The 16,349-nt window shown below is 28.7% G+C and overlaps 2 protein-coding genes across 6 annotated transcripts; both read right to left on the bottom strand.

The window, feature by feature from the left end:
- Positions 1 to 1,472: 1,472 nt before the first annotated feature.
- On the bottom strand, positions 1,473 to 4,736 carry Ranbp3 (ran-binding protein 3). Its single transcript, XM_083042401.1, has 5 exons — positions 4,611 to 4,736; positions 4,265 to 4,384; positions 4,021 to 4,095; positions 3,191 to 3,879; positions 1,473 to 2,625 (listed from the first exon to the last, which is right to left on the bottom strand). The coding sequence occupies exons 1-5, from the start codon at positions 4,624 to 4,626 to the stop codon at positions 2,314 to 2,316; spliced, it is 1,212 nt and encodes a 403-aa protein (XP_082898527.1). The 5' UTR covers positions 4,627 to 4,736; the 3' UTR covers positions 1,473 to 2,313.
- Positions 4,737 to 5,315: 579 nt separating this feature from the next.
- On the bottom strand, positions 5,316 to 16,027 carry Syt20 (synaptotagmin 20). Of its 5 annotated transcripts, none has more exons than XM_083042399.1 (11): positions 15,870 to 16,027; positions 14,553 to 14,800; positions 13,783 to 13,937; positions 11,175 to 11,291; positions 10,317 to 10,405; positions 10,106 to 10,237; positions 9,744 to 9,935; positions 8,506 to 8,658; positions 8,175 to 8,295; positions 7,485 to 7,657; positions 5,316 to 6,591 (listed from the first exon to the last, which is right to left on the bottom strand). In XM_083042399.1, exons 3-11 carry the CDS (start codon positions 13,922 to 13,924, stop codon positions 6,385 to 6,387), a joined length of 1,326 nt encoding a protein of 441 aa, XP_082898525.1. In that variant the 5' UTR covers positions 13,925 to 13,937; positions 14,553 to 14,800; positions 15,870 to 16,027; the 3' UTR covers positions 5,316 to 6,384. The 5 variants fall into 5 exon arrangements, with proteins under 5 accessions (XP_082898525.1, XP_082898522.1, XP_082898523.1 ...); XM_083042396.1 differs by having other exon boundaries at positions 15,613 to 16,014; XM_083042397.1 differs by having other exon boundaries at positions 15,652 to 16,014.
- Between the last annotated feature and the right edge of the window lie 322 nt (positions 16,028 to 16,349).

Below are 16,349 nucleotides of genomic sequence, written 5' to 3'. Positions count from 1 at the left end.
ACGGAGAATAATACGGAAAGAACGATGATGATTGTTGCATCGTTGACATCGCGGCGATTTTTATTGCTCCTGGCTCGGTTTGACATGACATCAAACGATGGAACGGCACGCATTTTACCACTGAGAAACACAGCTAATCATCGCAGTCTTAGAATTCCCGTAATTTTCTTGGCGGGATCAGCCGACGCGATATTCGTCGTTTCGCCCCCCGAAAATATCATTCTCGTTATCGTTGGTATATCGTGTCATTTACGCATTCATCGAATGAAATTCGATGATCATCGGACGAACGTGGAGAGTAAACGTAACGACTAGATTTTGACGCTTAAAACGTTGCAAAGGTTTGCAGAAAACTCCGCCGCAGTCTATAAATATCAGCCTGTGTTGAATCCCGCCCGCCATAAGAGATCGTTCTGCCACCTTCGCTAAATATCGCGAGATAGACTCAAAGAGTTTCTCAATACTCGTGTATATTTTCCAGCCTGGAAAATAAAATCTAATATTTTGTAAATAGCGATAATTTATCTTTTGACAGCGCTTTATGAATAATATACTATAAATAGTATATATGAAATATATACTATAAATAGTATATTATTCATAAAGTATATATTTCATACAATCTGTATATAATTAAGAAAGTTTTGTAATTTTAAGAAAAAATTTAAAAATATTTGTTTTATTTAAAACATATATTGTTGATTTTTTTCTGGGAGAAATTAAAAAGATATATATATATATTTAATTATTTATCTATAACTATGTATACAACACTATATATACACAGTTTTAATAGTTTAAAATAAAATTATCAATATTTTTAAAGATATTTAATATTTTTCCTTTTTCATTGTATATAGTGTAATATAATTTTCTTATAAATAAAAAAAGCAATTGTCTATTTGCTTTTTTATTTATAAAAAATTATTACACTATATAATGACCGAAAAGGAAAAATATTAAATATCCTAAGAATAAATAACTTTAAAAATGAACTGATGAGAGAGAGTTGATAATTTTATTTTGAACTATGTATTGCCCTTATTAAATTGTACTTGCTACATACTCTTCTTTTTATATTTATACATTTTATATAAAAATAATATGTATTGAAGAAAAATATATATTAAGAAAAAGTTTCTGTACGAATATTATTTTCATATAATTAATGAGCAATACATTCTCTATATACCACATACACAGATTAAAAATGTATATCATTATCAATGTTTTTTTTCCTTTTTCTTAAATAATGTCAATTTTTTATTGTAATTTAATAGTGTACATACACAATAAATTTTACTTTTTTGATAAGTAGAGAGGACAAGTTTCGTAAAATAAATATTGCTAGGAAAAATCAAAGAAGAAATTAAGAATAGTTTTATAATATAGAGGAAAATGAAGAGGCGCTACTAGAATCCTTCTACCCAACAATACACACTACATACACACTATAAATTGAAGATTTTATTTACATCTAAAATAACATTTATAACAAGTAGTAATAATAATAGTAATAGTATAATAGTAATAATTAATAATAATGGTAGTAATGTAATAGTAGTAATAGCAGTAGCAGAGTAATAATAGTATGAATATAATAATGCCGTTGTATTGTACATTTCTACAAATCATCTCTCAAATACAAGTTAACATACAGATAACGGCAATATTACAGTTACATGTAGCTTAATTCTTCTTTTTTTCTAGCTATTTTCATGCATACCTTAATCATAAATTGTATATTTAAGCTGTTCATTTAAATCAATATCAATTGATACAGCACATCACCTTTTAAAAAAAATTGCTACTTGCAATAATTACACAGAGTTCAGTGTAAATATAAATCTATTGAAATTTTTATTTCAAGAACTAAATTGTTTTTTATAACTTAATAACAATTTTAATTGATCTTTTAATCTTATGCTATCTTTAAAAATCTCTATTCTTCATAACACACACGCACTTTTATTTAAGAAATATTAAATTTCAAATAAAAGAATATAAAATGGGAATGATTAGCCATATTTTTAATCATGAAAAGAGAAAAGAGTTCTAATTTGTACAAGAGTATCAACTTATACATGTGTACCACGACTTAATATTTTTTTGTCTTGTCGGCAAATACTGGTGTCAACAGGGTTGCAATTTCTGAAGAAAGGCACAAATCATAGCCATTCTATTGCGCATATGCTAGATAGAGCCTTATACCTTTTTGAAACTCTTCTCACATATTAGTGATTTCTATTGTAGTTGTTTGAATTAAGCTGATGCTAATGCGGCTAACGCCCCGTCGGAGTTACCAATTGGTTGTCAATGATCGGTCGCTGTCTTTTTAGGATGGCGTTCTTGCGCGCGTTTAAGTCGCAGCAATAAAAGATTATGCAGTTGATCGACTTCCTTAGGTGCCGCTTGAACGATAAAGATTCGGACATCTCCATGAGCATCCATTGCGGTTAGTCTTAATGATTTAGGTCCAGCTCGTTCTGCGGTCATTCCTGGCCATACTTTCGTATTCAGAATTAATCTTTGCGTTCCGGCGGTACGGCCAACTAAACGAGATTCTTCATCTCGATCATTAAGTCTCAGTGTACCTCGTCCCCTCTCTTGCCAACCACTACTGGTCTGCAATATCGAAGTATATAAATAAAAAATTGAGAAAATTCAGGAATACTAAAAGCAGTATACATTCATATTTGACTAAAGGTCTCTAAATTCTACAAGTGTAAATACAAAAAGTTATCTTAGCTTTTTTTAAACAAATGTTCAATAAATATGACCAAAATTTTAGCCTTTTAACTTTATGCAATTTCAAAAATCTGATGCATTAATTTAGTTAGAGATCAAATGTATAAAATGTATAAAAATTTATCCAATTAAAATAAAACTCATTAAATTTCAATTATTTATTAATTTTTGAAAGAATTTAATATTTTATTTTATATATTTGTGTTATGGAAATTATATCATATAGATTCGAAAAATAATAATGAGAATAATTGTTAAATTCATTGCTCGTTACTAAAAAAAATTTTAATAAAAGTTACTTTTTCTGTTATAGACAAAATTTATAATTTCATTACCGTTATAGTTATAAAAAAATCAACGTTCATGGCATTATAACTTATAAATAACACGTTACTCTTCCTAATCCTGAATTTATCTATTAAAACATTTTCATTATACATACCTTATCGAATGCAAATAATTTGCAATTAATTTGTAGAATATTTGTTTCTCCTTCTTCACCAGTTAACAATGTCACTTGACTATATTTTCTCTTGTTTGCACGGTTAGCCTCTTCTAATACCTGCGCTGCTTGCGTTAACGTTAAACCTGGCCTCACGGTAGTACGACAATTTGCAGCTGCATTTGAAAATAACAGTTTAGAAGATCCATTTTCATTACTTTCTTCATCTTTTGTCTCTTCTTTTTCGGAATTATCCGAACTTTCTGTATCATTTGAAACAGTAACACGTTCCTTTAAATTCTGACCAAACACAAAGCTAGGAGTGTCGGTGCTGGGTGTCACAGTATTATTTACATTATTTTCATTTTCCTTCGTATTCACGCCCAAAGGTAAAAATTTTGGTTTTATTTCTTCTTTTTCGGATTTTTCTTCATTTTTAGATTCTGCACTTACTTCAGTTTTATTATTTTTTGTTATAGACTCATCTTCTACAGAATTAGTAGCCTTTGTAAATGGATTGTGAAACTTTGCGGGTTGTAAAACAGTTTTGTCAGTAGTAGTTGAACTATTGGTAACTACAGTTAATTGCGATGGTCGCAATATAGATGACTTCAATTGACTAGTTACAGAATTTGAAAGTTCATTACCACCAAATAAATTTCCAAATTTTGGAGCAACTAGAACAGGACCTGTAAGTATATTACATACATATAACACAGCTATACGCACATACATATATATATATATATATATTTGAAATATATGCATGTATGGATACAAATATATAACTATATTATATATCACAGTCTTTTTAAATTGTATAAACTCACCATGTTTTTTATTAGAAGACTTAATAGGTACTGTACATTCTTCATTATTCGATTCCATTTTACGGTGCGTTTCATCTACAAATCCATAAGTTTATTATATTATTAAACAATTATTTTGTAATAAAGAACAGTAGCGAAAAAATATAATTTATGATACTCTTTTTTTAATAGCTTCATGAATTTCTGAATAATGTAAATACGTAAAATATCTTAATGCTTTAGAATACTTTATAAGCATATATACCCCAATCAGATGGAACGGATGAATTACTATTCGTCGAATCCTCGGTGTTATCTTTCGGTGACTCCTCGGGCGGGTCAACTTTTAAGACAAGTGGTGGACGATCGATTTCTTCTGTAGTCTCTAAAAACAGCATAAAGAATTAAAATCATGATCATGAATGGTTAGTTCGTTAGTCCGTGGACTATGTAAACATGGAAATTTTGCCAAAAAGAAGCCGCAATGTAATTTTTAATTAAAACGCTACGTCGTATAAATCCTGCGACATGAAATACTTTTAACATTTACTCGATTATTTCACGATACTTTTGCGTAATGTAATTAAATTAAGAGAAAACACAAAACGCACCCTTGCAGTCCGCCATTTTTCACGTCGAAATGAGAATTGAGAATGCAGGCTAAGGATATTAAGGTGCTTTTCCATATCATCCATCTGATGTTCGTCTTCAAGGTCAGAAGATGGATACTTTCCGATTCACGCATGATGCGCATGAACAGAAAATCTATAGTTTATGTCACGCATATTATACATTTTCTGTCACTTCATGCGCATCATGCATGAATCGGAAAGTACCCGATATCAAAAATTACTAAAATTAAAGATACCAATTCGTTATTTTCCATCACGTGATATCTTTTGATGCTAAAAATGAAGTTGAAATATTTTTCGGAATAAGCATTCCTCATTCTTATGTAGGCTGCTACGTTCTACGTCTATATATATTTCTTTGTCTATGGCCGACATCTTCGGGCTGCGTTCGGAAACGTCACTCGAGTGTATTCCCTCTCTTTCTATATCACTGAGAGAGAAATGATATAGAAAGAGAGGGAATGCACTCGGGTGATGTTTCCGAACGCAGCCTCGGTGTTGCGTCACGTGATAGGCGATCACGTGACATAACCGCTATATCCCATATCCTTCATTGAATAAAACGCCAAAGTCCAAAATTTAAATATCGTCAAATAATTAAAAATATTGTAAGTAAAATATTGGAATTTTGTGCTCTGCTTTTCGGGCTACTGTTGTTACGGGTTATAGCATTGAAAAAATGGGTTAGTAATAATTATTAATTTATTTTTTTTAATTAATTGACATTTCAAAGTTGAAGCATTAAAATTTAATTTACAAAGTCGCATCTTTGGTCGCACGCTGATATAAATATACATTTTCCTTTCTCTTTCTTCTAACAATAAGATAAGATTAATAATAAATATATAAAGCCGCGCATTTACAATTATAAAATTTATATATATATCGGGTGTCCCATTTTAAAGGACCCACTCAAATATCTCAGAAACACTGCGTTAAATCAAAAAATGTTTCCTACAAAAGTTGTAGGATTTCGAGGGGGACATAACATAGTAATATTCATATGACCTTGGGCGGCGTCTCCAAGGTCAAGTGAAGGTGAGAATAAATTTTTTAAATGGAAACCCATATTTTTTATTATAACATCTTTTTCTACTAATTAATTTGAACAACTTTTATCTGAAGCATTTTTTTATTTTCTTCAAAATTCATTCTTACCTTTATTTAACCTTGGAGACGCCGCCCAAGGTCAAATGAATATTACTGTGTTATGTCCCCCTCGAAACCCTACAACTTTTGTAGGAAACATTTTTCGATTTAACGCAGTGTTTCTGACAATGAGATATTTGAGTGGGTCCTTTAAAATGGGAGACCTGGTATATATATATAATACACAGACAGCATTTTCTCTTGGAATTTACCCTGAAAATCATGGTAATCGTGAAATAATATGGTATGGAAAGAATTTGATGAAAATTTCTCTTATTAATATATTTATCATAATAAAAAATAATATCTATCACATAAAATATAAAAATATAAAACATAAAATATAATGTTTGATTAATTTTACTAAATATATAATAAAATTAATCAAATATTATTTTATATTTATTTTATATTATTATTATATATTTTATTGTGATAGATATTATATTTTTTATTGTGCTAAATATTTAATCAGAAAAATTCTCATAAAATTCTTTCCATACCATATATTGTATCCCACGATTATCATGATTTTCAGAAATTCTAAGAGAAAATTCTCTCTGTGTACATATATATGTAATAACATAATGATTAATGGTTTTTATTATTTCAGAGTATGCCACACACTGACAAGCTTCCTTGGATTTTGAAGTACCGAGAACCAATGCAATCTTTCTGTCGAACCTCTTACTCCTTTTCCAAGTGCCACTTTACCAATGGAAATAGTAGCAGAGCTTCTGGATGAACTGACAGAATCCTCGCTGTCGCTTGCACGATCGACAATATTGGTGGGTGATCCTTCCGGTAAAATCTAAAATTTTTAGAAAGCGAAATACGGTATTTCGTATTATAATGTTGACAAAAAAATATTCTTATTTTACACATAGAAAATGTAGTCAAAAATTGCAAGTAGAGAACAGCACTGTTTTACATTATTCAAAGCAAGGAATCACTTTAGAACTTGTGAATTTTATCGATTTTTAAAGGCCGAATCTCTGCTTCGGGATGTAATTTTTCATGGTTTTTTAAAAGGTAAATCTTAATAATTGACTTCAAAGTGACTGACAATGAGTTGATATTTTCCGTCTCATATTAAACTATCTTTTTTGTGAGAACCAAAATTAAATCGTGCAAAAATTCTGGAGATTTTACAACTTTATGACGATATGTTTTATGGCAATGTTTTTGACATCATTTTAAAGAAAAACGATTTCAAATGGTTGCGGAGGGGGACATAACATAGTAATATTCATTTGACCTTGGGCGGCGTCTCCAAGGTCAAGTGAAGGTGAGAATGAATTTTGAAGAAAATGCATGTGGTGACATTTTTTTACTCCATCCCTGTTTTTTTCTGTGGAAGACCACAAAATCATGAAATTTATCAGATTTTTGAATGATTTAATTTTGGTCCTCATAAAAAAGACAGTTTGATGAAGCGGAAAATATTATTCTAATCGAGTCAAAAGGCTTCAGACTATAAAACTCATCCCGAAAAATTATTCTACGATGGTTTTAAATTGAAATAAATTGTTTAAAAATCAACAAAATTGGCAAGTTTCAAAGTAATCCCTTAATTGTGTTGATAATTAATTTATGTGACACACAACGCACATATAAACACGCATACAGACACATGTGTACTCAAAATAATACATATATTTTTACATTTAATCTTGGAATAATTGTAAAAATTACAATTTTTACCTTGTTGCAAAGCACGATTAGAAATTGAACCGTATCAAGTTGAGTGACTGGCAGATCAAACGTCAACGTCTCGTTAAATTCAGGTTGCATAACAGCGCTTAAACATTTAGTTTTTTTCTTCTTTATCTTTTTACCCATCTTTCCATTTAACATTAATATTCTAACGTATGGATCTACAATAGATATTAATTTGTTAAAAACATTTTTTTTTTTGCAAAGCAAGATTAATATCAATTTTTTATTTAAGATTTTTTAATTTAGGAGCTAATTTTTATTTCTCTTGTTTATTCTTTATTTTATACTGCTATTATTTTTTAGTCCTGTAAAAAAATTGAAATCTTACAATTATGTCACATATATATCATACTGATATCATTTAATATTTTAATGTCCTTAGCCTAAAGCATGAGCTAATATGATAATAAATTAATATGGGCTAACATATTAAATACTTCTTAAAAGTATGTAATATTGCTACAAATAAATAGAGAGAGTTGATATAGTAAATCTTATTTGTTTTCTATTTTTTTACAGGAACATGGAAAAAATAACTTAAACATTTTTTTCAAAACTCATATACAATGACAATATAGTAAATGATTTGAAACTAGAATTAAAGTATCACAAGTGCGATTTAAATCATAATCTGAATTACATCTAGATCGATTCGATTTTTTTTTATTAACTTACTAAATTTATTTAAACTCGGCACCACTGGTGTAAATTTGATGTTGCGCAATTTCATAACGTTAATAGTCAACCTCTGTGCGGTGGGCAGATAACTTATGGCTAATAAAATATTGCCAAACTCCTTTAAAAATTCCAAAAAATTTATAATAATTATATACACACAATATGCATAAATACAATTGCATAAAAAATATATATGTTTAATTATAATAAATATATGCGGGGGCATTAATTTATAAATTTATAAATGAGAGAAATGCATATGCTCTGACATATGCACAAATAAAGTATTTTATTTGTATTTTCTATATCTATAATAATAATATATTACCTGATAGGAAGGTTTCATTCTATAATTGAATAAATGAATCTCTGGACTGTAGAAGATCTTCTTCATATCTTTTAATGATACTTTAAGTGAAGACATTTCCGTATGATTTGCGTATCTGTCATGATCGTATGCAGTGATATCTAAAATCCATTCCTATTAAACCAAATAATCATCAAAAAATTGACTCAAAATGCTTCTTTATTCCTAGCAAGTAATTCTATTTGTAACACAAGTACCATTTGCATATTCATTTACATGTTAATACACATTTCAAATTTAATATTTAACATATACATATGGTAAACAGACTCTATATTACCTCTTTGCAAAATATTAATTTACACGTCAAAAAATTGCATTAATAATAGACCGAAAATATAACATTTTTTTTATGTGAGCTCAAATGTATAATACAGGATGTCCAATTTTAATCTATCACCCCTCGTAACTTTGCAGGAAGCGATCGTAGAGAAAAATGTTTCATACCAAAGTTTTTTGACTTCGTGGGGGACATAAGATAGTGTCGCATTGATTTGACCTTGGAAGGTCGATTGAAGATCAAATGCACATCACCTTCAATTTCTTAGATAAAACCTACTATTTTTCATTGCATATTCTTGTAGTTTATATTTCGAGAGCTTTCTAAAACACTATAATAAAGTATTTTCTTTCTTAAGTATTTTTCTAGTTATAAGGTTTGAAGTTAACAATTCTTTGATATTAAATGTAAAATATCTTGTAAAATATTCAGTTTTCGGTAATCTTACCTTAATACTTATATTGACGGAATAATGAGACCAATCAATTGGTGTAAAGAAAACACATAGTTGCTTTTAAGAAAGTACGCAGCTGCATGTTGCAAATTACATAAATTTTTTTTAAACAACTTAACTTAGCCTTCAATTAACATCAGTTAACTTCAAGCCTTATAATTAGAAAATTATTTAAGAGAAAAATATTTTATTATAGTGTTTTGGAAAGTTCTCGAGATAAGCTACAAGAATATGCAATTAAAAATAATAGATTCCATTTAAGAAATTAAATGTGACCTTTATGTGATCCTTAAACGACTGTCCAAGGTCAAACCATAATGACATCGCATCTTCTGTCCCCCTCGAAGTCAAAAAACTTTTGTATGAAACATTTTTCTGTACGATCGCTCCCTGCAAAGTTACGAGGGGTGATAGATTAAAATTGGACATCCTGTATATGTATTGTTATGATAAATAATAATTTACCTTGGCTTCTTGCGCCTTTGCATTCGCAATAACGAAAGTCTCTTTGTAAACAGGATTAGCGGTATGTCTGATGCTCCTTGTTCTGAAACTGTGCAGTTTCTGCTTCTTACTCCATGATTGTTTGATGATGTTCAATGCTACGTAAGGTTCTAATGTACCATTATACTGCTTTGGAGGAAGACCGGATAATGCCTGTAAAACACAGAAAGTGAGTTTTTTTTCTGATTTTAATGATGAGTCAGCATACACAAGATCTCATCGGCGTATTTTTAATATTTATTTTTATTTATTATATTACTTATCTATTAAAAATTTTTTCATGTGACTTGTATGTAGAAAAATGATTGATATTAAAAACATACTTCAATACCGATAACAAGTTTCCCGGTGATGATATTGTCACAGGGTGGGAGATATTGCAAGCTCATTGTCAATTCGATCGGAAACTCTTTTATTTTCTTGTCGCTCTTCTGCTTATCTATCTGAATCAAATTCTGCAATTTTCAAAGATAAATTAATGTCAAACGCGACGGCTCAATTTAATTTCTTCAACTAAATATGTATAATAATTACCAGTGTGGAGGAAGATTCTATGTTCTCGTTTTGAGCATCAACAGAATTTAATGAATTCCTTTGAGATTCCACATTCTCACTGATAGTACCTGCATAATATATATATATATATATATATATATATATATTTTTTTTTTTATTATTTTGTTACAAGGCAATTTCTCAATCGATAGATATTGATCAAGATATGATTAATTTAATTATGTAAGATGATATTTTTGTGCTACGTTTGATCTTTTTTCAAACTCAAATTTTAGCAAACAGATATCATAAATTAGATGAATTTATAATATTTAATAGTGAGAGAACAAAATTCTCTCTATAAAAAATATTGATATTTGTTCTCTTGCTTATAATTCATACAGTAGATATTCTTAAAAAATGTCTAAAAAGTGACGTAAAGATGTCCTTAGACATCCTTGGTGGTCTTTTGATCTTTCTTTGTTGAATGAGAATAAACACAAATAAAAACTGAACAAAATTTATTAAATGCGATATATCTTTCGTGCAAATCATAAGTTAGAATTATTTTATACTAATAATTTTTTTTTATTAAAATAATGTAAATATATATTAATTTGAAAATGTATTTTTATATTCACAATATTCTAAAATAGCATTTATTGTAATAGATTATTATCGTACAACAAATACATAATTAATCATAATATAACAAATAATAGTATTCTTTAATATGATTTGCACTTGTTGCTTTTTTTAATTTTTGATATAATATAACAGTTTACAAGATGGCAAAAAATAATAATAGAGGCAAATAAAAAAATCATCTAACAATAAGTAAACATGGAATTAGAAATTTTCCTATTGTTTAAATTAAACTCAATCAAAGTTGCATACCATTGCCATTTTCGTACAAACTGCCCAGTCTCCAAGATCTATAGCTGATATCATTTAACTTCAAATTTTTCTCCTCTTGATTTTTTGTTCGTAAATGAACATTCTTGTCCTCTTTACCTGTAGAAAATCACATTAAAGAGGTTTTCTCTCCTTTTTTATGTCTTATAATTATTAAATTATATTATTATTAGATCGCGCAATCTAGAAAACGTTCTCACATTTTTCTCTCGCTGCTTAGGATTTCTATTTTTTCGATATATTATGGTGTGTTTTTACATTTGCATGATACCTAAATATTCTCATTGCATATCAACTGTTTTTTAAATACTAATTATATATAAGCCCTTGTCAGCAATCTTGATGTGAAGGCTATGATTGCTAATCATTATGCAATAATTACATTTACATCTATAACATATTGCATAAAGAACCTCGCACTATAAATACATTTGGGCTTTCGATGGAATTGGCTGTTTTTTTTTCATATCTTGTAGCTTATGACTTGCTGAACAAAAGATGCACTGTAAAAAAAATGTTTATTACATAAAAATATGTAAAATTATTATATATAAATAATAAGTGTAAAATGTATACATTTTCATTATTTATCGTGTAATTTTACACTTATTATTTATATAATTTTACAAATTTTTATGTAATATATTACATTTTTTTACAGTGTGTAATAGCCTAAATATTCGATAGTTACTGAGTTACAGCCAGTCAAACAACTCGCAAAGTCCTAATTTCTCGTGTTTGACTGGCTGTAAATCAGTAACCATCATCTATTATTTAGTTTTGAACCTATTACATTTTTTTCTTCAGCAAGTCATAAATTACAACATGTGAGAAAATCACCTGATTTTACCGGGATTCAATTTCATCCAGAATTTTATATATAGGCTCAAAAACCTCATACTAATCAAATAAAATTGAATCTTGATAAGATCAGCTGATGGTTTTCTCATATATGTTGTAGTTTATGATCTGCTTGTGAACTATCCGATATTTAGCTTTGAGGCTATTTTGTTCAGTATAAGTAATGAGCTGCAACACATGCATGAAAAAAAAAAAAAAAAACTGCCAATCCCACCGAAAGCCAAAATCCTATATATTTGGTGCAGGATCCTTTAATGTGCAAGATTTTTTTACGTGAAAGATAGCCACATACAAGTTCGAAATGATGATATAACGTTATGCGGGCGTTTCCTGCAGCATTATCAGAAAATTATTGTGCATTGTGTGTCGACTAGTTGGCGTATTTAATTATATAACGCTGCAGAAGAAGCAAAGTCATGAAGCGTCACTTATTCAAGTGTATATGTATATGTTATGCATACGATATTATGCAAAGGCGTAATTTGCGCGTCTTCGTAGAATTATTATACATACATATATAAATTTGTAACAAACGATTGCTATAAAAAAATAATGACAAATATTTATTTTTAAATATATAAGTGTAATAAATAATGCTGCAATTTAAAATGTTTATTGTAGAGATATCTAAAGAATAGAATCATATATTATAATGTATGAAGTACGAATATGAGAAAATTTGCATACATGGCAAAACGAAATGTGAAATCGATACGTTGATTGAGCAGAAATCGATGTCAAGTACTTTATACTGAGAATAAGATTACGTCTACGTTTATAATGATGATAATATATAAAAATTCAACGACACTAATTTTATTCCTAATGTCCAACTCTGTTATTAAGCTCAGAAATTGCGTTGCTCGTAAATAGCTAATGACATATGCTTATTATAATCAGTGTTGGGTAGTACCTAGATACATGTATCTAGATACAGTATCTAGATACATTTTGTGTATCTAAGCCTGTATCTGAGATATATTCAAATTGAAGTATCTGTATCTGTATCTAGATACAAAATATAGTATCTGAATTGCTTTTCTTAGATACATTTTCAGATACATTTTCACATATTTCTTTGAATTGATCAATTCTTTAAATTTTTAAAAGATCAAGACCACGTAAGAAAAAACTGACAGTGCTCGACATGGAGTTTCTCTCTTATTTATCAGACAAGCAAAAAGATATTGAACTTTAAAAACAAATGTTTCATATGAGGAATATACGTACTATATATTACATCAATATATAGCACGTGTGTTCCACATATGAAATATTTGTTTCTAAAGTTTAACACAATTATATCAACACCGGTTAAGTGATTAATTATATTTAGCATTGGTGGTCAAATTTTAGTATCACGGCGAAATAGTTTGAGTAACGATATCTTTTTGAGGCATTTTTGATGTGTTAAGATTAACGAATAAAGCCGTAATGTAAACAAAAAATATTAATAAATAAAAGATTTATTCAGTATATTTTGTGCATATTACCAATATTATGATAAAATATAATAATTTAAAAGTATCTGATATGTATCTGAGATATTTTTAAAGTATCTGAGTATCTGTATCTATATACATTTTAATTTGTGTATTTATATCTGTATCTAGATATATTTTTTCATATGTATCTGTATCTGTATCGAGATACATTTTAAATGTATCTTACCCTTCACTGATTATAATATAAGAAGAAGGAAGAAGAGTAAAAAGTTTGATGTTCTTACTTTGTTTTCTGAAACATTTATAACCGATGCAACCAGGTATGAGGAAGCAAACAAACAGGAGCACCGCGATCAGGATGATTCCTACTCCTATCAGGATTATAATTAACAGGCCCCAGGGGCCAAAAAGATCTTTGTATAACATTCACTGGAATACACTGAAATTAAAATTTCAAATTATTTGTGCCAACAATATAAACATGTGAATGACAGTATGACGGAACATTAATAAGGCGATTGATAGTAAAAGCTCTGAGCGAAAAGCTCTCGCATAATATAGAGAAATATGCATATATTTCTTGCATTTATTTTGATGATTTTGTAATAAAGTAATATTTATAGTTATTTTTTTTACTTCTATATCTTTCAAAAAAAAAGGATACAGAGAGAATTTTCTCTTAGAATTTACTCTGAAAATCATGATAATCGTGGGACAATATGGAAAGAATTTTATGAGAATTTCGCTCTGATTAATATTTATCACAATAAAAAATAATAATAATGTCTATCACAATAAAATATAAAATATGTTTGATTAATTTTACACTATATAATTTAGTACAACATGTGATAGATATTATTATTTTCTATTGTGATAAATATTAATCAAAGAAATTCTCGTAAAATTCATTCCATGCCATATTGTCCCACGATTATCATGATTTTCAAGGTAAATTCTGAGAGAAAATTCTCTCAGTGAGTAGTTAACGTTACATATGAGAGAGCGAAAATGTTTGACTCGGTTTCATAATAAGAGCATCGATGTTACTCACATTTAAAGAGACTCAAAAGTCTTATGTTCTTTGCCGCATAGCTGCCAATTGGTTTCTTCCGACATAAGAACGAGAAAAATAAGCCATATTAGCGCGTGCATACACGACGGAAAGGAAACACTTGTGTCACCAATAATCCTCGTTACGTCCAAACAAAAGTGAGCACCACAAACGATAACGAGCAACGATAAGGGAATACCATCAAAACGTATTAGAATAGCTGTTAATTTTTCCTCTCCGTTGAACAACTTTGACGGAGAAAAAAATTAGAGATGACATATATAATTAATTAATGAAAATTATTTTTGTTTAACAAGGAAAACAAAAATACATTAGATTTTCCTAAAATTTAATTTTGCTTTAAAATCTGTTTAAACGCTGAATATATTATTTAACACATAAAGTAATTAAGAGTTTCATCTTGTTTATAAATACGAAAATAATTATAGCCTGTTACTTTTTTGCATTATATTATACATTAACATCACGGATTTACTGCGTAGAAGGCATCGCGAAGGTAATATATGTATATATGTATACAGAGGAAAATAAGTTTTATATATGGAAGCAAAATCGCAATGTAAGAATTAATAAATAAATTGATTTTTACAAATACTTTTTTGATGAAAATAAAAATAAATCTCGCTTCTTAAATATGTGATAATACTAAAGCTTTATATTTTTTTCTGTAAATGTAATAATAATTAATGAAGCATTAGGCGATAAATTAATTTTTTTTAAATGCAATAATTAATCAATCTTGTTATTTAAGAAAGAATTAAATATTTTGCGTATAACTTTTATAATTTGTTAATATTAGCTATAATCAACGTATGTATATATAGTATCCGATAAAAACAGCTATAATAAAATCAATATCACTTGATTTGTTAAAAACAATAACAGATAACAGATCGATATGCATATAAGTGTTGTTATGGATCTGAGCGCACGTAAATTCTACGCGATATCATTGGTAAACTTTGTTCACTTATAATTTAAAAAACTATATCAACCTTGATATACTTCTGTCATTCAAAATTTTTTTACTTTATTTTACCTCTAAAATACACTATTGTACAAAGATTATGAGAGACACCTTTTACATTAATATTTCAAGGTTTTCTTGTATTGGAATCTAATAATTCGTTCAAATTCTCGTTAAACGATCAAGATATATATCACTTGCGATTACGATAATTCCAAAAACAATTAATCCAAATTCAATTATCAATTACTCTTCCGCATCTCGGTTGCAAAATTTATTTCATCACATTGTAACAAAATGATAGATGAATCCGTTGCTTTTGCACTCACAAATGCGATCGGTTCTCGATTCGCGGTAGCCGATTAACGCTTTACTTTACTTCGTATAAGCGCGAAGTGCCACATTTTCATATACGTGGTCGTTCGCGTTTCTTGCGTGGCAAACAAATGGCAAATGTATGTACGACAACGACATATCCCCCCTGCAAAGTTCTACGTTTCTGATTATCTCGCCGGTATAGTTCGCGGATAGATGAGTAATGCATTGGCGGCCTCAATCAGGGACTTATATGTACACTGTAAAAAGAAATGTAATGTATTGCATAAAGATATATAAAATTACATAAATAATAAGTGTAAAGTGTACACATTTTTATTATTTATCGTGTAATTTTACACTTATTATTTATGTAATTTTACATCTTTTTATGTAATACATTACATGCTTTTTACAGTGTATATCTGCAGTCTTATTTGCACAGTTGAAAAATTTGTGTGGAATTTAACAAATATCACATGTCCCAAACGGTC

This window comes from Prenolepis imparis, unplaced genomic scaffold (assembly GCF_030444845.1).
Source record: "Prenolepis imparis isolate NDT839.2.m4 unplaced genomic scaffold, iyPreImpa1.0 SCAF_7, whole genome shotgun sequence".
Classification (NCBI taxonomy): domain Eukaryota; kingdom Metazoa; phylum Arthropoda; class Insecta; order Hymenoptera; family Formicidae; genus Prenolepis; species Prenolepis imparis.
Note: the sequence above shows the minus strand (reverse complement) of the source record. Positions and strands in the feature narration are given on the sequence as shown.